Raw genomic sequence first — 25,923 nt, 5'->3', positions numbered from 1 at the left:
GCCCAGGAGTGGGATTCCTGGGTCATATGGTAAGTCTATTCCTAGTCTTTTGAGGAATCTCCACACTGTTTTCCATAGTGGCTGCACCAAACTGCATTCCCACCAGCAGTGTAGGAGGGTTCCCCTTTCTCCACAGCCTCTCCAGCATTTGTCATTTGTGGATTTTTGAATGACGGCCATTCTGACTGGTGTGAGGTGATACCTCATTGTAGTTTTGATTTGCATTTCTCTGATAATTAGTGATATTGAGCATTTTTTCATGTGCTTTTTGATCATTTGTATGTCTTCCTTGGAGAGTTGCTTGTTTAGGTCTTCTGCCCATTTTTGGATTGGGTTGTTTATTTTTTTCTTACTGAGTCATATGAGCTGCTTATATATTTTGGAGATCAAGCCTTTGTCGGTTTCACTTGCAAAAATTTTCTCCCATTCCGTAGGTTTTCTTCTTGTTTTATTTCTGGTTTCCTTTGCTCTGCAGAAGCTTGTAAGTTTCATCAGGTCCCATTTGTTTATTCTTGCTTTTATTTCTTCTAGGAGAAAATTTTTGAAATGTATGTCAGATAATGTTTTGCCTATGTTTTCCTCTAGGAGGTTTATTGTATCTTGTCTTATGTTTAAGTCTTTAATCCATTTTGAGTTGATTTTTGTATATGGTGTAAGGGTGTGTTCTAGCTTCATTGTTTTACATGCTGCTGTCCAGTTTTCCCAACACCATTTGCTGAAGAAACTGTCTTTATTCCATTGTATATTCTTGCCTCCTTTGTCGAAGATGAGTTGACCAAAGGTTTGTGGGTTCATTTCTGGGCTCTCTATTCTGTTCCATTGGTCCATATGTCTGTTTTGGTACCAATACCATGCTGTCTTGATGACTGTAGCTCTATAGTATTGTCTGAAGTCTGGGAGAGTTATTCCTCCAGCCTCTTTCTTTCTCTTCAGTAATGCTTTGGCAATTCTAGGTCTTTGATGGTTCCATATAAATTTTATTATGGTTTGTTCTAGTTCTGTGAAATATGTCCTGGGTAATTGGATAGGGATTGCATTAAATCTGTAGATTGCCTTATCCTTTTTTTGATGGGAGGGTGTAGCTCAGTGGTAGAGCACATGCTTAGCATGCACAAGGTCCTGGGTTCAATCCCCAGTACCTCCATTAAAATAAAGCAAATAAATTAATTAAATAAACCTAATTGCCTCCCCCCATAGAAATTAAAATAAAAAATTTTCTAAGTCTACCCTTTTTCCCCTCAATGGTTTGTATTGACATATCTGACATATTTCATGGTCCACATGAATCTGTTTCTAAGCTCTCTGTTTTGTTAAATTTGTCTGCTTGTCTATCCCTAGGCCGGTACCACCTGTTTTAATTTTGACCTTTGTGGATTTTTTTTCTTTTTATTGAAGTATAATCAGTTTATAATGTTGTGTCAGTTTCTGGTGTACAGCATAATAGTTCAGTCATACATGTACATACATAAATTCGTTTTCATATTCTTTTTCATTATAGGTTACTACAAAATGTTGAATATAATTCCCTCTGCTATACAGTATAAACTTGTTATATATCAATGTTCTATATAGTAGTTAGTATCTGCATATCTTGAACTCTCAATTTATCCCTTCCCACCCCCTTCCCCCTCTGGTAACCAGAAGTTTGTTTTCTATGTCTGTGAGTCTGTTTCTGTTTTGTAAATAAGTTTGTCTTTTTTTCTTTTAGATTCCTCATATAAGTGATATCGTGTGGTATTTTTCTCTTTCTGGCTTACTTCACTTAGAATGACGATCTCCAGGTCCATCCATGTTGCTGCAAATGGCATTATTTTATTCTTTTTTATGGCTTAGTCCACCTATTTTAATTTGTTACAATAGCTGTAGCATCATGGTAAGTTGTGATGTATAGCAGGGTTCTAATTTTTCTTTTCTGACTATTCTTAGGCTTTTAATTTTCCATATTAATTTTATGACCAATTTTTCTAGTTCTTTAAAAAGCCAGATTGGATTTTTGACTGAACTTCTGCTGAATTTAATTAGGGGGCAGAATTGCTGTCACTATGAAATAGAGATTTCCCACCCATGAATATAGTGTATCTTGTTTTATAATACTGTATAGTTTTGCTGCCATTGCAAATATTGCCTTTTAATTTTAAAATTACATTTTCTAATTGGTTGTTGCTGGTGTATATGAATACTGTTTTTTTTTTGTATGCTGATCTCATTTTCTCTTTTGAGTCCTCAGAGTCTGTAGTTTCTTTTGGATTTTATTTTAGACCATATCATATGAACTGCAAATAATGACAGTCTTGCTTCCCTTTTAATCCATATGATTTCTTTCTATTTTTCTTATTATATTGACTAGGAGCTGCAATGTAATATGTAAGGTAACTAGTAATGGCAGATATCCTTATCTTTTTCCTGACTTTAAAAGAAATATTTCTAATATTTCACCATTAAGTACTTTGCTTGTCATAGGTTTTTGGTAGATGCAGATAGTTTATTTAGGATTTTCACATCTTTGTTCATAATGGAAATAGGCTTATACTTTGTCTTTCTCATACTGTCTTTGTCCAGTTTAGATATCAGTGTTTTATAATAGTCTCATAAAATAAGTTTCAGAACATTCACTCTCTGTAAAGGTTAGGTATTATTAGTTCTCTGAAGGTTTTGTAGAAGTGTGTGAAAAACCAGATAGCCCTTCCTTTTTTCCTGTGGGTGGATATCTTATTCCAGATACCTGTTTTTTCTTGAGTTGGTTTTGAAAATTATTGTTTATCTCATTTTTAAAATTCATCACCTTTTTTTAGCCCTATTACTATTTCACTAGCATCATTTGATTAATTTTTAAAAGGACCAGATTTTAATTTGTTAATTCTTTTTTTTTTTTTTGCTTTGTCTTCTATTTCATTAATTGCTACTCTGATTTTTATTTTTATTACGTCCTTCTATTTTCTCTGTGTTTATTTTCTAATTTCTTGAGTTGGACATTTGTTTCACTGATGATCGGTCTTTATTTTCTAAGAAATGCACTTGAGGCTTTAATCTGACTTGTAAGTACTACTTTGGCTTTAGTGTGTTTAGTGTTTATTGTCCTTCATATGTAAATATTTCCTAAAATCGGCCAATTAATTATTTGTTTTTAAATATCTAAATGTGTATGACGTTAACTTTCTTACAGTTCTTTTTTCTCTTTTTGTTACACTTGGAGAATATGATGCATGATAGCAATTCTTTGATATTTTTGAGACTTGTTTTGTAACTCTGGGAATGAATAATCTTGTTTTCTGAAATGTATTTATTTTTCTCTTTTAAAATCTAACTGGGTAAATTCTAGATTTATAGTTATTTTCTCTTGACCTTTTGAAGATATTATTCTATTGTCTTCTGCTCTCCATTGTGGTTGTAAGTCTCTTATTAATATAATTGTTCCTTTGTAGCTGTATGACTTTTTTCCCTCTGGTTGCCTTTGGTTTTGATTTTTTGCAGTTTCATTGCAGTGTGTCTTGGGATTATTTGTAATTCTTTAATTTGAGAATTTTTATTTTCCTCTTAACTACTTGTTAAACTTCTTTTCCGTATCTTTTAACCTCCCATTCATTCTTTTCATTAATTTTTAATTCTTTGCTGCATTCTTGGAATTTTCCTTAGATCTGTCATCCAGTTCATTGTTTCAGTGGCTGTGCCTTCCAATTCCTTAAGTGCTATTTGGTTGTATGTGTGTGTATGTGTGTGTATGTGTGTGTAAATATTTCTGTTCTTTTCCATGGCATCTTGTACTTTTCTTGGTTTCTCCACTTTTAGCACTTTTATAATTTTAAACATAATAATTTCATAGTCTGTTACTGACTTTTGTTCTGATGTCCCAAATTCATGGGGTACTAATCCCTCTGTTACATCTGCTGACTCTCACTCCTGGTGGATTATTCCCTTTTATGTTTTCAAAGCTCATCTTAAACTGGATTTTCTTCCCCCACTGAAGTGTTCCTGTGCTGCTTGGGTGGGCCTCTCAGAGTAGTTTTTGTTTTTTATTTTGTTTTAAGCCTTTTTATTTTGAACTAATTGTAGACTTAACAGAGAAGTTCCAAAGTAGTAGGGAGACTTCCCATATGCCCCTCACCCAGCTTCTAACGTTAGCATCTTACCACAGCGCTATTATCAAAACCAGGAAATTAACATTAGGACAATATTATAAACATCTTATTTGAATTTAACCAATGTTCTTTTTCTTTGCCAGGATCCCATCTAGGATCCCACATTGGATTAGTTGTTTCTATAACAGTTTCTCAGTCTGTCCATGTCTTTGATGACCTTGATATTTTTGAATCCGTTCTTTGAATCAGTTATTTTGCAGACTGTCCCTCAAGTTGGATTTTTCTGATGTTTTCTTGTGGTTGAACTAAGATTATGCATTTTTGGCAATAATACTACAGAAATGATGTGTCTTTCTTAAGTGCATCATATCAAAGGGCTCATGATGTTGACATGTCTCATTACTGGTGATACTGACCTTAACCACTTTATTAAAATGGTATTTGTCAGATTTCTCTATTTTAAAGTTACTATCATTGCTTTTGCAGTGAATAAGTACTTCAAGGGCGATACTTTGAGACTATGCAAATTCTGCTTTTCATCAAGCTTTCACCTACTAATTTTAGCGTTCAGCAGTAGAACTTCCAGAGTATTGATTTTGCCTCTCCAGGCTGGCTTATAAACTGAACTTAATTTAATCGTAATTTTGAAGTCAATTTATTGCCTTGGAGCTTTCTGTAGTAAGTGGGTAAAGTATATTTGTACTACAAATTCTTATTTGGCAGAATATTGACTTTTGAGTTCTATTAGGTAATCTATCTACTCTCGTTCCTTCCTTCCTTCCTCCTTGCCTTGTTACGCAAAGACTCAGAGAAAAGGTCCATTGTCATCTCTCCTGGCCCATGATTAGAGTTTATTAATCCTTCTTTTACTTCAATTGCAGCCTTTTACAGTTCTAGCTTTATACACAGGTTTCATGTGTAGGAATTCCAAATTGCTATTCTCCTTGGCCAGAGGCCTTGTCTCTTGCACCTGAGTGAGCATTAAAGTCCAAGTTCTTACCTGTTGATGGTGTTCAATCCCTACTTCCCCCAGGTGCCACCCTGTTAGCTTGTACACCTTCCTCTCTGGCTGTACCAGCTACCTCTTTGCCTTGGTACATGGGACATTTTCTCTCCTTTTTTGCAGGCTCAGCCAGGAGTTTGAGTTTTAGCATTTTGCCACACATAATTTCTCTTCCATGCCATATGGACTCTCTAAAATTACACTGGACAAAATATAGATTAGACACATTATTGGGGAATGTCACATCATTATTAATACCTGTGCTGAAGTGGAGTTGGCTTTGCTCTTGTAGACCTAGTTAAAATCAACCCCACTATTTAAAAATCTTAATAACTCTCAGGCTTTTCTCTTTATTTTTGAAGCATATCCACTCTTACAGGCTTGAGTTTTATGGGATGCTAGAAAAATTCTTGGCATTTTAGAATAAATAAACCATATAATGTTGTGCCAAAACAGATAGACTATTTCTTATGTTTCTAAAGAGTGGAAAAAAGACCAACTCTTTTTCTGAGGTTTTATATATACATATATATTTATACTGTGCTTCTTTTATTTCTTTTTCCATGATTATATTCTTGTGGGAGCGGGTAAATCATTAACAGTGAAACTACTATTTCATCCAAACTACAGTGTTCTAATGGTCTCTTTTCTAAATGAAGTTTCTATGATTAAAAGCAAGGCAACTGTGTAGTCATTAGTTGCTAACAAATGACCAGGTTAGTGCCACCCAGGCTTTCTTCTTTAATTAGAGTCCAAATTTTGTTTAAAAAAATGAGAACAGTAACTACATGCTAATTTTTAGTTGCTCAGAGGGAGAATTATAATGTAGAAAGTATGATGTGAAACGAGAGAATACTACAAAGCAGGAGGGGAATGACACTTGGGCCACCATCAGGCAAGCCCTACCTGGCTGTTTTTCATTCAAGTAAATTTTGCAACCCGAAGTACTGGTATGGAAGCTGTGCCTTGCAGTGTGGTGTGTAACCATGTACATTTACCATTCATTTATTCAGTAAACGTATATTAGGCACCTACTCTGTGTCAGGGCCCATGGTGGGTGATGGAGTTTCAGAGATGAATGAGCTGCCTTTGGAGAAGGCCAGCTTCATCAATGAACCTCCATCAACCACCGTGGGACCTGCCACTGCTGTTTCTGGGCCACCCAATCCATGTCATTCTCTTTTCACACCATTTTGGAGGGGAGCTCTCTTTTGCTGTTCAGCTTTCTCCTACCCCTGAAGATATTCCAGTTTACATTTCTTGTCTTAAAATGTGCCTGATCACCCCAACTCACAGTAATCCCTGCCTCTTGGATCTCATTGCATTTATGGCTGGTGCCACTCAGCACATCCTTTTATTCCCTCATATTTGTTTGTTGAAGAATAAATGAATGAATACATGCATGAACAAAGGCAGTGACCTTTGTTTGGATTTAATTTTCATTCACATAGTAGTTAGGATCCTATTGAAGGGGGTTTTTTAACTGATTTTGGCCTTTCTTGAAGGACAGTTCATTCTACTGCCTACTAATAATTATGATAATAGCTAATAACTTGAGTTTGGAGACTTGAATCAAAGGTGGCAGAGTAGGAGGACATGGACCTTATCTCCCCCACACACACACAGATCAAAAATACATCTACGTGTGGAACAGTTCTCCCTGAAAACTGAAAACTAGCAGAAAGACTCCTGTACAACCACAGCTGTAGGAAAGATGCACACAGAATCAGGTAGGAAGGGAAGAGAAGTGATTAGGTCAGGACTTGTGCCCCTGGGAGGGGGCTCAGAGGAAAAGGGAGATTACACAGGTAGAGACCCTCCCTGGGAAGTGAGCCATTTAAGCCACATATGGGGCACCTCAGCCCTGAGGTCTGACAAAGGGAAGATGAACCCCGTTACCTGGTTAGAGGACCAGTGGGACTAACAGGAGGGCTGTGGGAAGGCTGAGCTCTGCTCAAGAGGAGTGCAGTAACTGACTGGTTTCCTGTGACCACCCTGGCACGTGCCCCAACCTGAGCTGAGTAGACACCCCAGCACTGCTTGCCTTGTGTTGCAGCTCCACACTGGAGCAAGGGCTGTAATGACTGAGGAAAAGCCTGGCCATGAGACACTGAAGTGTCTAAACCCTAAGCAGAATCTGAGCAGGTAGTGGGCAGCCATTTCTGGTGATCACACAGGTGGTGTATCAGAGTCCGTCTGGATCTCTGACAGCAGCCACACACTCTGACAGCCTGTGCCCTGATGCTCACTGAACACCTACACCAGCCCTTCTTGCTCCAGCAGTGCTCCCCTCTGGGGTGAGGGTGCTGGTGCTGGGAGGGGGAACAACACACACTTAAATGGAACTAATCCTGCTCAGACCTGACCCTCAGGGTTTCTGCTCCAGCCACTTGGGGCCTGACCCTGCTTCCCATAGGATGGTGATGGCAACTGAGCAGAGGAGAAGCCCTGCCTCACACCTGGCTCTGCCCTAGCCCCTCCATCTCCAGCCCCACCTCCTATCAGAGTGACAGCTGCCAGCGCACCCTGAGGAAAGATGTGACTGTGTTCCCATCGAATCCAGCTCTCCCACCAAAGCTGCTGGGTGCATGTAGACTGTATAGGGATGCCCCCCATGAGGACATCCCTTCAAGACCAGGATAGGTATCCATTTCACCTAATTTCTTAGAGACAAAGAAAGGGAAACAAAATAAGAAGACAGAGGAATTTGTCTCAGTTGGAAGCACAAAAGAAAACCTTTGGAAAAAAACAACTCTTGAAACAGAAATGAACAATTTACCAGATGAAGAATTCATTATTAGTAATAAGAATGCTAACTGAATTAGGGGAAAGAATAGATGAACACAGTGAGAATTTTAAACAAGGAAATGGAAAATATAATAAAAAAGAACACAAATAAATGTTGGCGAGGATGTGGAGAAAAGGGAACCCTTGTACACTGTTGGTAGGAATGTAAATTGGTACAGCCATTGTGGAAAACAATACGGAGGTTTCTCAAAGAAATTAAAAACAGGGCTACCATATGACCTAGCAGTTCTACTCCTGGGTATATATCTGAAACAAAATCACTAATTCAAAAATATACATGCACCCCAATATTCATAGCAGCATTATTTACAATTGCCAAGGTATGGAAGCAACCTAAGTGCCTATCAACAGATGAATGGATAAAGAAGATGTGATATGGATACGCATGCAATGGAATACTGCTCAGCCATAAAAAAGAATGAAATTTTGCCATTTGCAACAATACGGATAACAAAGATGCAAAAATGGTTCAATTATTTGCAAATCAATCAATGTGATACACCACATTAACAAAAAGAAGGATGAAAATCACATGATCATCTCAGTAGATGCCGAAAAAGCATTTGACCAAATTCAGTATCCATTCATGACCAAGAGAGGACGTGTCTCAACATAATAAAAGCAGTTGATGACATACTCACAGCTAACATCATACTCAATGGTGAAAAACTGAAAGTTTTTCCTCCAAAATCAGAAATAAGACAAAGATGTGAACTCTTGCCACTTTTGTTTAACATAGTATTGGAAGTCCTAGCCATAGTAATCAAAGAAGAAAGAGAAATAAAAGGCATCAAAATTGGAAGGTAAGAAGTAAAATTTGCTATTACAGATGACGTGATAGTGCATATAGAAAACCCTAAAGTCTCCACCCAAAAACTATTAGAACTAATAAATGAACTCAGTAAAATTGCAGAACACAAGGTAATATACAGAATCTGTTACTTTTCTATACACTAACAATGAACTTTCAGAAGGAGAAATTAAGAAAACAGTTCCATTTACTATCACGTCAAAAAGGATAAAATATCTAGGAATAAACCTACCTAAGGAGGTAAAAAGCCTGTACTCAGAAAACTAAGACACTGATGAAAGAATTTGAAGGCAGTGCAAACAGAGGGAAAGATACACTGTGTAAACAAATCCCCTTTAAAAATCCCTTAAAGGGATTGGGAGAATTAATATTGTTAAAACAACTGTACTACCCAGTGCAATCTAGAGATTCAGTGCAATCTCTGTCAATATACCAAGGGCATTTTCACAGAAGTAGAACAAGTCATTTTAAAATTTGTATGGCAACACAAGAGATCCTGAATAGCCAAAATATCTTGAGAAAGAAGAGCAGAGCTGAAGGAATCATCCACCTTGACTTCAGACTTTACTACAAAGCTATAGTAATCAAAACAGTATGGTACTGGCACAGAAACAGACACGTAGATAATGGAACAGAATAGAGAATCCAGAAATAAACCCACTCGCATATGGTCAATTAATCTACAACAAAGGAAACAAGAATATAAAATGGAGAAAAGACAGTCTCTTCAATAAGTGGTGCTAGCAAAACTGGACAACTACACGTAAAAGAATGAAATTATAACATTTTCTCACACCATATACAAAAATAAACTCAAAATGGAGTGAAGACCTAAATGTAAGACTGGAAACCATAAAACTCCTAGAAGAGAACATAGGCAGAACACTCTTTCACAGAAATTGTAGCAATATTTTTTGAATCTGCCTCCTAAAGCAAAAGAAATAAATGCAAAAGTAAACAAATGGGACCTAATTAAACTTAAAAGCTTTTGCACAACAAAGGAAACCATGGACAAAACAAAAAGCCAGCCTAATGAATGGGAGAAAATATTTGCAAATGATATGACCAGTAAGGGGTTAATATCCAAAATTTACAAACAACTTATGCAAGTCAATATCAAAAACCAAAGATCCCAATTTAAAAATGGGCAGAAGACCTGAATACATATTTTGCAAAGATGATATACAGATGGTCACCAGACACATGAAAAATTGCTCAATGTTGCTAATCATCAGAGAAATGCAAATCAAAACCACAATGAGATACCACCTCATATCTGTCAAAATGGTTATCATCAAAAAGTCCACAAATAACAAATGTTGACGAGGATGTAGAGAAAAGGGAACCCTCGTACACTGTTGATGGGAATGTAAATTGGTGCAGACACTATAGAAAAGAGTATGGAGGTTCCTCAGAAAACTAAAAATAGAACTACCATATGATCCAGCAGTTCCACTGCTGGGTATATATCGAGAAAAAAGCAAAAACACTCATTCAAAAAGATACATGCACTCCAGTGTTCAGCTGCGTTACTTAACAATTGCCAATATATGGAAGCAACCTAAGTGTCTGTTAACAGATGATTGGATAAAGAAGATGTGATGTATTTATATAACACACACACACACACACACACACACACACACAAACACAAACAATGGAATATTAGCCATAAAGAAGAATGAAATTCTGCTATTTGTGACAATGTGGTTGGACCTAAAGGATATTATGCTTAGTGAAGTAAGTCAGAAAGTCAGATACTCTATTCTGTCACTTTTATGAGGAATCTGAAAAATAAAACGGAAGAATGTATATAACAGAAGAGAAACAGACTCTCAGATTTAGAGAATTGGTGGTTATCAGTTGGGGAGAAGAAGAGGGTGAGATAGGGGTATGGGATTTAGAGACATACTAGTATGTATAAAATAAATAAGCAACAGGAATATATTATACCATACAGGGAAGTATAGCCATTATTTCGTAATAACTTTAAATGGAGTATAACCTATAAATATTTAATTACTATGTTGTGCAATTGAAACTAATATTGTAAATCAACTCTACTTCAGTAGAAAAAAAATAGCTAGCATTTATATGCTACTTACGCCATGGCAGGTGCTGTACTAAATGCTTTCTATACATTAACTCAATTAATCCTCACAGCAGTCCTAAAAAGTACATATTATTCTTATACTCATTTTGCAGATGAGGAAACTGAGGCACAGAGAGGTTAAGGAAGCTACCCAAGATCATGTACTAAGTTGCCAAGCTGGGATTTGTACCTGGCACTCTGGCAGTTACATCAGCAGTTAAGATTTAGGGTAAAACTAGCTCCGTTTGACTCCTCATTGTGCCTCTCTCATGCTTTCTGGACTTCATCTATGGGATGAGAATAATTCAGGAGATTATTGAGGGGATAAAAATGAGTTAATATACGTTCAACAACAAGCCAGTAAATACCCAGTTACATTTATTCTAGTCACTTCCCCTCCCCATTGGCCACGTGAACTTACACATTCTGGGTCTAGAAAGCATGTGTGTGCTCCTGGATGGTCCAACCTTGAGATCTTTGCCCTCATTGAAATCTTCTCTCTTGACTCTACTCTTTCTGGAAGGCTCTCTTCTGGAATGAGCGCAGTTGAGGTAGGATTAAAAAACAAAACTTCCTGGGTATATACCTCTTCAGTTTTTCTTCTAACTTAGAAATGTGGTTTTATACTTACTTCTGTCTTGACTTGTTTCAGAAATGGGTTTAAGGTGAGTCATTAAGATGCAAACAATTCTATAACATAAAATGGATAGACAAATAATAAAAGTGACAGAAAAAAATCAAAGTAGGAAAGAACCGTGGATCCCGGGTGGAGTTGGCACATAGAGTATATTTACAGACTCTGAAGTCACGGGCATTTACCAGAGGTCAGCCACAGGCTGGCTCCAACTGTCCTCAAGGTCAGCGCAAAATAGGAGACCACGAGCAGGAAGCAACAATGAACCCATTGCTTAGGGGAAGAAATCCTAATGCAGAGCCCAAGACACATTCTTTAATGGCCACTCACAGAGAGAGGGCACTTTGCTTGCTGCATGGTAGCCACAGGGCAGCCAAGGACATAAGCTTCAGGTGGTGGTTTCTGACAGCATTCCTGGGACCTAAACCACAGCATCCCACCAGCCTGCTGTTCAGTCAGAGCATTTCTGCTGAGGACATCACGTGCCATTGCCCGGGTGCCTAGCTGCCTGAGGTCCCGCTTAACCTGGGGTGTGGAGATGCCTCTCGCTAACCTCCGGATGAAGGAAGAGAGGAGAGGAGAGTGCAGGGAGGTCGGACCTGGAGGAGAGGATCAATCAGCTATTGCCACCCTTTGGCTGTTTAGTAAATGACCCCCAAATCTCAGTGGCATGCAGCATAAGCATTTATTGAGCTCACACATCGGTGGGTTGTCGAGGGTCAGTTGCTCTGGGCTGGGCCCAGCTGGGGCATCTCAGTTCCACGTGTCTCTCATTCTCCTCCAGGGAGCAGTGGGCTTACTTGAGCACATCCTTCTTAGGGTGATGGCAGGAGTGCAGCCAGGGAATAAGAAACCTGGAAGACCTCTTGAGGGTGAGACTCAGAACGGACACACCTTGACTTCCGCATGACCAGAGCAAGGCCTGTAGCTGACCCTGTCATCCAGGAGCAAGAAAGAAGCTGTGCCCCCTTTGAAAGGTGAAACAGCAGAGTCACATGGGAAAAGACGCAGATACAGGGAGAGGTGGAGAGCTGAGGGTAGGAATACGATATCCCACAGAGGAGATGGAAACGACTGTGGGAAAGGCTCCCCGCCCCACCCTGAGAGGCATGGCCTTCCTTCCCTTGTTCTGGTTGTACCTGCTGCCACCACGCTGGTGACTTCAGCCTGCAAGACGCTTAGGCATGAAGTCGCTGCAACCACGGCTAGTCACTGTTGCTGCGCATCAGGGCACACTGGACCCTGGAAGTGACCATTGTGTGGCTTAGGAGGGACTGTGCTCCAGCACCTGCCGGAGAAGCTCCCTCCTGCCTGGAGTGGAGAACACAGCCCCTGAAGTAACAGGGAAGTTGGGTTTGTGACTGACAACCAGCTTCCTTATTTTGTTTTGTCTTAACTGATTCCTGCTCATTTTTCCTTTATTTTTTATAGAAATGTCAGACTCTTAATAGACGAGCATATTTACCTTATTTTTGATTTAGGGCCAATTAGGCTTTATAGATGAAGCTATCAGCATGTGTATTTCTGGTATTCCTTTTAAAACTGCTATTTTTAGGTCTGATGTTCTGTGGTTGCACACGAGGATTCATTACATAACTTTAAGCACAGGGTGTTTAAAACAAGGAGCCAGGAACAAGTTCTCATTATATTATCTGGACTGAAAATGATTTCTCACTGACATTGCAAAGTTTAATAGTTCCAGCCACTAACAAAATGTAGTCAGGTCGATTGCCTAGGTTGTGTCTGTGACATCCGATTCAGACAAGTGACTTAATTCTCATTTCAGTGCTGTCCTTTCCCAAGCTCAGAATTCTTCATAGAAGACCAAAACAAATCAAAAAATAGGCCGGGATGATAAAATGGAAGAAATTTTTCTTCTTCGTATTCTGACAAGGAAGTAAATCATTGTATTTATTGGTGGACTTATATTTTGTCCTTTCCCGAGTTCTTTCCTGGCATAACAGGTCAATTGAACATAAGCCAAACAGTCTACGCTGGGGCTTGTGTGTGATTAAGCGGTCCTAGGGAAGGGCCTCTGGAAGGTTGTGCAGATTGTGAGCTGCACAACTCGGGACACCAAGCATGGAGAGGCCTTTTGGAGTCCCTCCATCGGTGGTTGGGATACTGGGACAAGGCTCCCAGCTTTTTCTCTGCTACTTAGTCTCTTCTTTCCCTACCAACCCCCCAACCACAAATATGGCGTCTTGGTCTCCAAATCAAAAGCTTGTCTCCTTCCCTCCCTCTTTCTTGTTGATTTGGCCACATTTATTGAAGACAGGCATGATTGGATCCCTCCTTTCCTTAACTGACCCCCCAACACACACACACACACACACACAGATACACATACACCCCATCTGTGACAGAGAGCCTGTGGAATATGGTTAAGTACAGCCCCACACCAAAGCCCAGATTGCTCTAGAAACCTCTTTGTAAGGGTGCACAAACAGAGAGAAACTAAATCGCTCGGTGTAGGAGAATCCATGCAGATTCCAAAAGTGATTTATTGCATGAGAAATTGATTTTGTTTATTTGTTTTTAGAACTTAGTTATGGTCACAACCAGATGTATGCTGGTCTCAGGAAGAGCAGGCCATTTTGAACAGCAAACAGACCAAAACAAGGAAAGAGTTGCATTAAAATGTACAAAACACATATTTTCTGAATTAAAAGTTAAACAGGAGGCACTAATGGGAGACTGGACACTGTAGAAAACTCTGTAATAAGCCAAAGAACTATCTTTAGAAACACCCTCAAACAAAGCAAAATAAGAAAGAGATTAAAATGTTGAGAAGGAAGACAGCAGAAATGCAGGTGGAGAGGGAATTGGACAAACGGGACTGAAGTTATCATCAGTGGTCATTTTTAAAGAAAAGTCCTTTTCTAAGCAAAAAAAAAGATATGTTGGAAATTGAAAGATTTCACTCTGTTCCAAGCAAAAAATGAAAAGGGATCATTAGATATACCTTGGCAAAAATGTAAAGGTCATATATAAGGAAAGAATCTTATAAGGAGCATCAAAGCAAAGCATACACAAAATAAAGCTTAAAAACACCACTGCCACCAGCAGAACCAATGACCTAAAAACCAAAAAGATGAGGCAATGCAAGGAGACAGTGGAGTAAATCCTCAGTGCTTTGAGGGTAAACAAATTGGGAACAGCTGTTTTTTGTACATGGCGACAATAGAAATGTTTTTAAATCTTCAAGAAAACAAACTATAATATAGTTTCTTTACTAAAGTTTCTTTAATAAATTACTTAAAGTAAAATATTACTTTAATAAATTACTCCAGAACATGAAGAGAAAATCAAAATGAAGAACTCAAGTAGTACACCTTATCTCGAAAAATTGAAACAGCATTGAACATAAAAACAGGTTTTACACACACATACACACACAAACACACACACACACACACACACACACACACAAACATAGCTACACGGTTATACATCTAAATGCAAAGATAAAACATTATTTCAAGAGGTGAATGATAGTTAGAAAAATTAAAAAGGAAGATAATATGGTCTATACCAGAGATAAGATAGCCAAATAGAGAGAGTGGGGAAACTAAAGGCTAAATTCCTCACATTTCATCTTGAGAGTAAAATCATATTTCATCCTTATCTTTGAAAATTGGGTAGATGTAAGTTTAAAATATTTTAGGGCATTTTCAACTTAACCAAGATAGAATTCCAAATAGAATTGCAGAATTGAATAATCATTTCACAGTGTATATGGATGTCAAATAATCACGTTGTACAGTTTTGTCATTTATATGTCGATAAGGCTGGGTAAAAAGAAGAAATTCTGGGGAGTGGAACTAGAGCTTGGGGTGGTGAGGAGACTCATGGCATAACTTTTTATGCTTTTTGAATTTGTACCATGATGCATTCATTTTATAATTTTAAAACCTATTATTAAGAAAAATAAATAAATACAAGCATAGAACATAGTGTTCCTTTTTAGAAAAAAAAAATTGCTAAACCTAAGAGCAAACCTAATATAGTCTTTATTGTAAAAGACAAGTAGCAATAGAAGATAATTACAGCAATACATGAAAAACTGAAAACACACGGCAAGAAGATGGGGGGAAAGTCCTAGGAGAAATCTTTTCATTTATTTTTTAAATTTATCTTATTTTATTTTATTTTTATTGAAGTATAGTCAGTTTACAAGGTTGTGTCAATTTCTGGTGTGCAGCATAATGCTTCAGTCATCCATGAACATACATATATTCATTTTCATATTCTTTTTCACCATAAGTTACTACAAGATATTAAATATAGTTCCTTGTTCTATGCAGTATAAACTTGTTGTTTATCTATTTTATATATAGTAGTTAGTATCTGCAAATCTCAAACTCCCAGTTTATCCCTTCCCACCCCCTTCCCCTACCAGTAACCGTAAGTTTGTTTTCTATGTCTGTGAGTCTGTTTCTGTTTTTTAAATAAGTTCATTTGTGTTATTTCTTTAGATTCCACATATAAGTGATACCATATGGTATTTTTATTTCTCTTTCTGGCTTACTTCACTTAGAATGACAATTTCCAGATCCATCCATATTGCTGCAAATGGCATTATTTTATTATTTTTTATGGCTGATTAATATTCCATTGTATAAATATATCACAACTTCTTTATCCAGTCATCTGTTGGTGGACATGTAGGTTGTTTCCATGTCTTGGCTATTGTAAATAGTGCTGCTGTGAACACTGGGGTGCATGTATCTTTTCAAATTAGAATTTTCTCCAGATAATATGCCCAGGAGTGGGATTGCTGGATCATAAGGTAACTCTATGTGTAGTTTTTTTAAAAAAAAAAAATCTCTTAGAAGTCCTGACCATAAATGTGAACTTCCTGATTGCCCCTGGAGCCATTTGGCACATTCCATCTTCTTGAGGTTGGCATATGCTCACCTCTCTTTTACTTTCCCATTTAATTCCTTGAGCTCCCATGGGCCATGTTATCAGGAATTCCTCTTGAGGAATGATCAGTATATTCTTCCGGAGACCTCTTCACATCCCCTTCCTCCTTAGTTGTCCAGGAACTCCAGGAAGGTATCTTTGACCAAGGAGGGTCAGACCACTGTCAAACACCACGGCTGTGGCTCCTTGCTGTCACAAGTCTGCCCATAGGAGACTGGTTCTGCCAGGCTGATGGATGCCACCAGGATGACTTAGCTGGGCAGAAGATCACCAGCGAGGTTTTGCTGTTTTAAGTTAGGAGAGACGTGAACATGTCTATAATCTGTAGCGAAAGGATCAGTTAGGGACCAGAAATTGAAGACATAGATGACAGACTGGACAACTGATGGATCAGTGGGCAGTTAAAGATGAGAAACAGTTAAGTATGGGTCAAGTCCTAGTTACGCCTTTTCCCATTCTCCACAATGGAGGTTTCAAACTTTCTCACTTTTAAGTTCCCAACCTCACCATTTTCCTCCCACCCATCGCAGAAAATTTCACCTCCAGGTTAAGAGAGAGTATTAAAGTCGTAAAATGCAAACCTCCCCCATACCCCTGCATCCACAACTTTGCGTTCCTCCTTTCTCATCTCAGTAGAAAAGGTGTCCCCTCTGCTGTCCAAAGCTAGCTTCCATGATAGCCCTGTCTCCAAGACGTTGAACAAGGGACCCGGGGCCTATCCTCAGCCAGGCACATCCAACCCTAATTGATGCCTCTCAGCTCATCCTCTTGCCCTGTTTCCTCTGCCCCAGCAGCCCTCACTGGCATACCTGCACTCACATTGCTTCCTGAGTGTCTGACATCCAGCTCTCTGTCCATAGTGCTCTCTTGCTTGACACCCTTCAAGAGATTCCCTTCACCTGTGGAAGAAAACCCAGATGTCCCGTGTGTGCCTTTCATGACTGGGCTCCACCTGCGGCTCTCTAACTTGTCTCTTGCTTCACTTCCCTATGTTCTAGTCATCCTAAGAATCCTGACCATCTGGGTACAATTCTTGGCTCCACCACTTCTGGCTGGGAGCCCTTGGGCAATTTGCTGGAGCTTTCTGGGCCTTAGTTCCTCATCTGTAAAATGGGAATAATCAAAGTTCCTACCCGAAGGGTTGTTGTGGAATTGAATGAGTCCATGCATGGGGAGCAGTTAGATCAATGTCTGACAGGCACCAAGCACTTGGTCAGTGGTGTTATTAATACTTTGTGTAGCTCCTAAGGTGTACCATCCACTTGTTCTCCTTGTATCTCTAAGGATATGGCTGTTTCTCCCATTCCTCCCAACCTCCTTCTCCTCCCCACCCTACTTTTCTGACTAGCAGATTGTCTTTCGTCTTCAAGGTTTGCTCCATTACCACCTCTGCTATGGAGCCTTCCTGGATTTTCCCCTTCATGTGTATACATGCCAGACTAGATGAAGGCTACTTTCTCGGAGCTGGCTGTATCTTTGTTACAGCTCTTCTTATCCACATTCTCTATATTTAGAAATGTGTTCCTTTTATAATGGAATTAAGCCAATTAATTTTATATTTTAAGGTGTGTGTTCAGAAAGAATTAAGAATCTGATTATATTTTGTTTGATGTGTTTTGATATGAGTAAGTCTTGAATTACAAAATTGATTTTAAGTCCAGAAGAGCACAGTCTGGTCTTGTGTTCAGCCAGTTGTGTGACCAGTGGGCTTATATGAGGTCGCCCTCCATGTAAGGCTCCCCGATTATCACAGGGTTTAGCATGGCCTCTAAAACGTCTGGCAACCAGTGAGAGAGTTAAAAACAAAAAGCCAAACAAATGAGGTTTGCTTGGAGACAGATAATCCCTGAACACAGGATGGGTGTTAATGAAAAGGACGGTGGTAGAAAATGAATGACTTCGCTTGTAAATGAAATGAATATTCATTCCTTTCTGCCCACATTGCAAGTTTTAAGCACCATCGCTCAGACTTCCATTTGCTGCTACCAGAAAAACTTGACATGATGTAAAACACCAAAAAAAAAACCCACAAAAAAAACACTGTTGTCTTATCTTGTTTAAATGCATATTGTACCAAATTGTAGAATTATAGATAAGCATTTCAAAAGGTTCTAAAATTGTACCTCTATGAAAAATATTGTTGATGATATATAGCAATTACTCTTAACTGCATGAGAATATCACATTTCATTCGGCTATACTTAAAGGGCCCCAAAGTCAAGTACACGAAGACATACTGAATTTCAAACTAAATAAATCAGAATTATCATGTATATCCCACTACATGTCAAAACAGGAAAAGCCATAGCATTTAATTTGAAATGAAGATTAGAGCAGTAAGAGAGAAAACTAGATGCTGCTTACATTTATTTGGAGTTAGAAAACAGGGTCAGTGATTTTCAATGGAAATGGACTTCCGTTTGAGAAAATATGTCAAAAAAATCAATTTACAAAGTGGAGAAATTTGGCAGTAATTATTATACTGTCAAAAGATTCTTTAGTTTCCAAAGGATTTATTTCAGAGTTCAGGGTGCTTGTTTGTCATTAACAGCTTGACAGAAATTAGAGAGATTTAAAGCTAAGGTGTTAAGTGCCATTGCCAATGAAAAATGACCAAAATGAAGGTAGAGTATCTTTATATATAATAGAGACTGAAAGGGGGCATCTCACTTGAATTTGAAGAATTAAGCATTTGTCCAGCTTCTCAAGTATATCCATTATATAAAGGAAGGCACACCTGGAGTTTATTACTTTATGACTTCAGACTTAATCCTGAATTTGACTATTCAAAGTAAGTGTACCATTTCCCGTTTACATTCTCAATAAATTCCATGATTTCAGTCATCAAAGACATTTCACATTTTTCCAAGATAAACTTGCTTCAAGGAAGAAACTCTTCCAGTTTAATACAAAATGAAACTACCTCCATTGTGGGATGGTGAGAATAATAAAAATTGCTCTTGTTTATGAACATTCATAGTTCCAGGCACTATGCTAATTGCTTTTCATACCTTACTAACTGAACTCTCATTTGTTATTTATTCAGAAAACTATTTATTACAGCATGTGTACTGTGTGCCAGGGGCCCTTTAAGGTGTTGGGGATTCAACAATGAACAAAGTAGACCAATAGCCCTGCCCTTTGTGGAACTTACGTTCTAGTGGAGGATTAAAGATAATAATACAGAGGGGAGAGTATAGCTTAGTGGTAGAGCACATGCTTAGCATGCACAAGGTCCTGGGTTCAATCCCCAGTACCGCCATTAAATAAATAAATGGATAAATAGATGAATAAACCTAATTACCTGCCCCCTCCCCCCAAAAACCAATAAATAAAATGAATACCACTAAAAAGAAGACAATATACAGAATAAGAAAATAAAAGATACACTACATTGGCATATGATGAATGCCACTGAGGCAAAGAAAGCAGAGAAGAGGTTAGGGAATGATGCCAGGCTCATAGGAGGAGGGGTCACACTTTTAAAAAGGATGGTCAGAGAAGGTTTCATGGAGAAAACGATACCCTAGCAGAAGAGAAGATGCGCTACAGGAGATGAAGGACCAAACTGTGTAATCATCTTAGGGAAGAGCATTCCGGGCAGAGGTAACAGCAAGTGCAAAGGCCCTGAAATTGTTTGAGGAAGAGCAGGGAGCATGGTATGGGAGAAGGAAACTGCACTGACTGCTTCTTGGGGGTGATGAAAATATTCTGGAACAGATAGAGGTGGTGGTTGCATAACAAGGTAAATGCACTAAATGCTAGTGATGGTAAATTTTATGTTAAGTGGATTTCCCCACAGTGAAACGAGATGGAATGTGCTGCTTTTGAAAAGATTCCCCATTCTTGGGGAAGCCCATTAAAGTCTGACAGAGTGGAGTGGGTCCTGAAGAAAGGACCCGTGGCAAACACGGAGCAAAGTGGTGGCCGCCACTTGAGGTGTGCAGGACAAGGCTTGCACTGCCCAGTTGGGCTCCTCGGTGCCAGGTCCTACCTGGTGTGGGTGCGGTGGCCAGCCCGGCAGCCGCTTTGGGGCCCCTGGTGTCCTGCATGACTGAGGGCAGCTTGTTTGGAATGCCCACAGAAAGCCATGGAAGGTGGTGGAATACTGAGCTGTTTAAAACCCAAGCACACAGAAACCCAGCAGATATAAACTTTAACTGCAGTGAGGTCAGGATCATTTCAGTTTATCCAGTGAAAAGGACAATAAACTTTTATGACCCTGTGGGGCTAGAGTAACTTTAGTTAGAGGTGCGTGGAAAGTTTCTAGTTCTTGCTGCACATGCGCTTTTCCCTTGTCCTTCAGAACGTGCCACTTTTTCTTCACGCCATTTTCTACCCTCAAAAGGGAAGAGACTTCACGTGTTGGGTTTGGTTTTTTTTTAACTGACGATGGAGGTCATATTTGATTATTACAAAAATTTAGAAAAAGGCATTTTATATATATGTAAAACAATCGTTTTTATACATATATATAAAGAAACCTCATCAATCAGGGATAACGCTATAGATGTTTTGATATGTATCCTTCCAGTCTTTTTTTTCCTTCTGCAAATACGTATATACCAGTATCTTTAGTTTCACTCTGGTCATACAACATTTATCAGCATAGCACTGACATCCTTCATACCAATAAATACCAATCAACAGCCTATTTCTCATGGTTGTGTCATGTTCAATTTTATGCACGTGTCATGGCTGATCAGTCCATGACCAGTGTTCACAGTGAGCCAAGGGCTTTCCTTGGAGTGGTTCCTTCATGGTCACTTAGCCCTCTGTCTGTGACTCAGGATTTCTGAAATTACTCTCTCTTACTTATTAAGGCAGGTCAGTGATAGCCCTTAAGGCAGAGGTCACGAATGGTAAAGGGAATAGAGGTCTGTAAAAAATCAGCTCAAAACCCACTGCCTTTAGCTTTCCCTAAGCCCTGCTCCATCTGCTCACTCTGTCTCCTGTGTCCCAACAGAAGAGGGATAGCATAGTAGGCGGAGCATGGGCTTTAGAGCCGACTGCAGGGGTTTGCATGCTGACTTCATGATATTGGACGTATTCCTTAACATTTTTGCCTCTGTGTTCTCATCTGCAAAATGGGGGTAATAGTATCTGCCTTTTGGACCAGATGAGATGATCAATGCCAGAAGGACCTGGCAACACAGGACCTGGCACATAGCTAGTACTCAACAGGTGGCGAGGGTTATTATTACTACTCTGTTGATTCAAGTGGCCCTCCCCAGTTTGTGGCTAGAGAGCTCATCTGGATGCTTGGACAGCCCAAACACTCTGATTACAGACTGAAAAGTTCAGATGCCAAAGTGAGTGCAGTGTTTTCCATACAGTGAGCCCCCAGCCAATGTTACTGTGATTGATCATCTAACCCAAACTGACTTGCTACAATTGTGGAGTCCTCTTAGTTGAATTTGGCTTTCATTTCCCATCAAAAAAGCAAAAGCAAAACAAAATGAAACAAAAACCGGAGGCCTTAGTACGTGGATACAGGTGAAATGCAGCTTTTTCAGACAGGTCAGCGTCATAGCTGTGGGTTAGCCTATGCTCTATCTAAGAATATTCTTACTAGAAGAACCCAGATCTCTCAAATGATAGTGAAAATGACGAGAGATCTCTAAAAGAACCAAAAACCATTATTCTAAAAGACCCATCTATGGCAGAAGAACAAATAAAATCTTGTATTCCCTCATTTATTTGGGATTCTTGGGAACTGAATTTTTTCTGGTAAGTAGATTTTCTAGATGGTGGAAGCTTGTTCATTTAACCACCATAACAGCTTGCAGCTTTACCATTTTGATGTAATTCTTTCTAATACGTGTTGCATGGTTTATAGCTTTCATATCTTTCATATAGAGAATATGTTGAAAACATTTCAGCCATGTGCCTTCTAAAGACTCAGACGACTGCACTTTTACACAGCTCTTTTCACGTTTTTCTCACTGGTAGGGTGTGTCAGTTTTTACTTTTCACTACAGAAATGTGCACAATTGCTTTCCCCATCTCTAAAACACCCTTCTAACTTACTGATTTATGAGTTTTTTACCCTGGGAAACCAGAACCCCAAGCCTGTTACTATTTTGTGTAAAGTAAGATTAATAGACATTGAATGAAATCATGTATTAAATCACAGGATTTTTGACCATTCAAGGACTTTAAGAATTTACTTCCTAGTTGTTGGCTGTTATCTGGTAGAAGTTTGTCTCTGGGCAAAATGCCATTTTATTTATAAGCTATAGTGCTTATGGTTTTCCATTCTAGCACAAGTTAAGTGGAGAAATTAAAGAAAAATAATAATTTGTTCTGTATGCAGTTGGTAAAGTGGGATTTGGATATTTTTAATAGAAGGAAAGGTAAAATAGTCTTAGATATAATTTCATGAGTGTTTTCCATTTTCTTTACAGAGACATAATGATGACTCTAACTGTCGGGAGACTCACAGACCAAGAACTTATAACCATTGCACGTCACTACCAGGTGCCTGAGGACCCGTGTCCAGATATCCTAATGGCAGAGGTCCACGAGCAGCTCAAGAAAAATGGTTTTGAGAATTTCGAAAGACTCATTGCTACCTGTGTATACCAAGATCGGGAAAAGTAAGCATTTTATTTTATTGATGCTAATAAGTCATTTACGTTTCTGTGAACCAGTAATGAAGGAATTTGTATTTTATCAAAAAAGAGCAAGAAGAAAATTAGCGTGCCTCCTCATACTCCACTATTTTAGCAAAGCCACCTTAAATCATTTTTGGAGATTATCTGGGTGCGGATATTTCACAGTGATGGATGGTGAGCTCTCTTTGGTGATGGAATAGGGGAGGCCCTGCATCTTCAAAAGAATAGGGTTGCCCCTTTCCACTTTCTTGTAATTGGTTTCTAGAAGCTTTATAATTGAAACACAGCAAATCAGTGTTAGAAGGTTTAATTCTGAGATGTCTTTTTCTCACATTATTTTAGTGATAAGTGGGATTTGCAAATAAACTTTCTGTAGAATTTCTTTGCAGTGATTTCTTCTTGAACATAATGAAGCTCAGCATAATGATAATCTATTTCTAGTACATTTACCATGGTTGTATTGAGCTTTATTGAGTCATTGTTACAAACAAGGAGCCCCATCTTAGTATGTTTTGGTATCCATCTTACCCTCAGGCCTGATATAGTGGGGGTTGGGGAGCAGGCTACTCACCTGCAGTGAGAAAGTCTTAGTTTCAACTCTAGCCTCTGATTTTGTTGCTACTCACCACTGCCATCTCTTTTCCTCATGACCCCTCCCTTTATCCGCAGTCCTAAAGTCTGCACCCAAGCAGCCACCTGCATACCTTAAACATCTTTGAAGTTCCCATAGTTTATCTTAATAGTGAACATGTTTTTTTTCCTTGCTAATCCATAATACACCCTTGTTGAGTTTTTTTTTTTTTTTTAAATAAAGGTGGTATTTTTCCTTGAATCCTTAAGCTTCTCTGAGCCTCCTGAGGCCCAGGCGTTGCATGACCCTGGCCCTGCCTTCCACCCTGATGATACCCCTGCCCTGGGTGAGAAGTGTGACCCTCCTTCACTAAAGGAACACCTCTTGGGAATAATGGGGCTACTTGATCAGACAACTCTGAGGTCCTTCCAGATCCAACAAGCTCTGGTTCTAGACAGAAACATTCTTTTATCATTTTATAATCTCCAAAGAAAGAAACCCACTTTCTTTCCTGATGGTTCTAATTTTGCCTGAGGCCTGGAAGAACACTGGCTGAGAGACGACATTGGACGAGTATTTCTGTGCCCCCAGCAGGCTGGGGAAAATGACTGTTGGGCGGCTCTGGAGAAACCATCTGACAAAATTGAGGTGAATGTTAGGGCCCCAGTGGGGGCTTCTAGGTTATAAGATTTGGGTCCAAGGAAAAGATTAGAAAAACACCCTCAAGTCATATAATTCTTGTGTTGGAGCCCCTAGATGCCTGTCAAATTAAGAGATGTTTTCAAATATCAGAACCATTTTTGACCAGTGGTCAAGAATGCAGATCGATTACTTAGAGCAACACTAGTGGCTTCAGCCTTAATAGGCTGTGCTGTCACCAACCAAGAATCTCAGTCTTGATGGAGAGGCCTTTGTAAGGACAGAATCTGGTGGCTGCTGAAATGGACAAAAGTTGGCAAAATGCAGAATGACCGTTTTTCCTTGCTGTGACTCCAGTACCATGTCCACGTTTTTAGGACACATCTGTACTTTCTTTCCTGTAGCATTTCTTTCCTGTAATTGTAACTCGAGACACACAAAGGATATAAAAGCCCATTTACTTTGTTTTAATGCAGGAAAAAAGTATTACCCAGCAAAGACATCAGAAGGCTGTGCAAGTCTGCCAGGTTACCTTTGGATGATGATCTTCTAGCATCCTTGCTGTCCAGGTAAGCCAGAATTGCACCCTCATGGGCACTGTGGTGCATGGCTCTGTTTCGGGGACTGTTCCTGGTTTTACATCTACCTTTAAGTGCCCTTGATTGACCTTTATTGTTTTGATTATATTATTGATGACACCTCCATTTAAGTGATACAAAAGCAAAAGTTAGTCATGATTTTGAATGTTAGCTAGAGAGCCTATTATGAATTATTATTTTGTCTTTTCAACATTAAGATACACTGATATGCACATAGATTCCTGGGACAAAATGAAAATGTACAGCTTCCTTGGTTATGAGAATATGATGTAAAATTTGGGACAGATTTTTCCAAGCGCTAGTTCCCAATGGCTAGAGACATGCAGTAAGAGGACCTAGCAGTGTTATCAGCACAGAGCTCCATCCTGCTAGAGCACTGCATGTAAAATGTAGAGATGATGATGTTGCAAAAGGAAAGCGCAGTGAGCTGCTTTCTAAAACACCTCACTTCTTGTATTGAACTGGACTTTTGACTTCCTGGCAGCACCCCCTCCCCTCCTACGCCACCCAGACTCCGGTCATCTTTTATGCTTCCCAGGGCACGACTCCAGCGCCTCTTTTAACTTACTTATCTTGATAATTCTGACATTTGGGGCTGTGTTCTAGGCATTGTTATCATGGCTTTGAATACATTACCTCATTTACTTTGTGAGAACAGCTTGGTGAGGTCAGAATTGTTATCCTCCTATCTTACATGAGATGGCTGAGGTTTAGAGAGAGAACATTTTGCCCGAAGTCACATAGTCTGCAAAAAGACAAGCTGTGACTTAACCCCTGGACCTTTCAAATGCACATCTTCTGCTACTAACCAGTTTGAATCATTGTCTACAAATAGCCAGCCGATTAGAATGTCCTGACATTTTTACTTCCTTCCTCCTGCTTGCATCCACTCTCTCCCTTCCTTTCCCACTGTCTTCACTCTTGTTCTGACCCACCTTTCCTCTTGACTATTGCAAGGCCTCCCTTATTGGACTTTCTCCCACCAGTCTCTAAATTTTTAAATCCATCTTTACATACAGCAGCTGAGTACCTTCCAAGAGCAAAAATATCATAGTGTCACTCTTCTATTCACAAGCCTTCTGTACCATTTCTTTGTTTTCTAAGGAATGACCAAACTCCTTAGCTTTGAGCCCCTTCACCATCG

At 39.1% G+C, this 25,923-nt stretch overlaps 1 protein-coding gene across 1 annotated transcript in view; it reads left to right on the top strand.

The window, feature by feature from the left end:
* The window catches only part of EFHC2 (EF-hand domain containing 2), a 178,178-nt gene that overhangs the window by 124,826 nt on the left and 27,429 nt on the right, over positions 1–25,923 (top strand). Inside the window, exons 12-13 of the mRNA XM_015247248.3 lie at positions 22,761–22,952; positions 24,657–24,749. Coding sequence (XP_015102734.2) covers positions 22,761–22,952; positions 24,657–24,749 — 285 coding nt within the window. The remainder of the gene's footprint in view (positions 1–22,760; positions 22,953–24,656; positions 24,750–25,923) is intronic.

This window comes from Vicugna pacos, chromosome X, assembly GCF_048564905.1.
Source record: "Vicugna pacos chromosome X, VicPac4, whole genome shotgun sequence".
NCBI lineage: Eukaryota > Metazoa > Chordata > Mammalia > Artiodactyla > Camelidae > Vicugna > Vicugna pacos.
The sequence above is the reverse complement of the archived record's forward strand: the minus strand, read 5'-3'. Positions and strand labels throughout refer to the sequence as shown.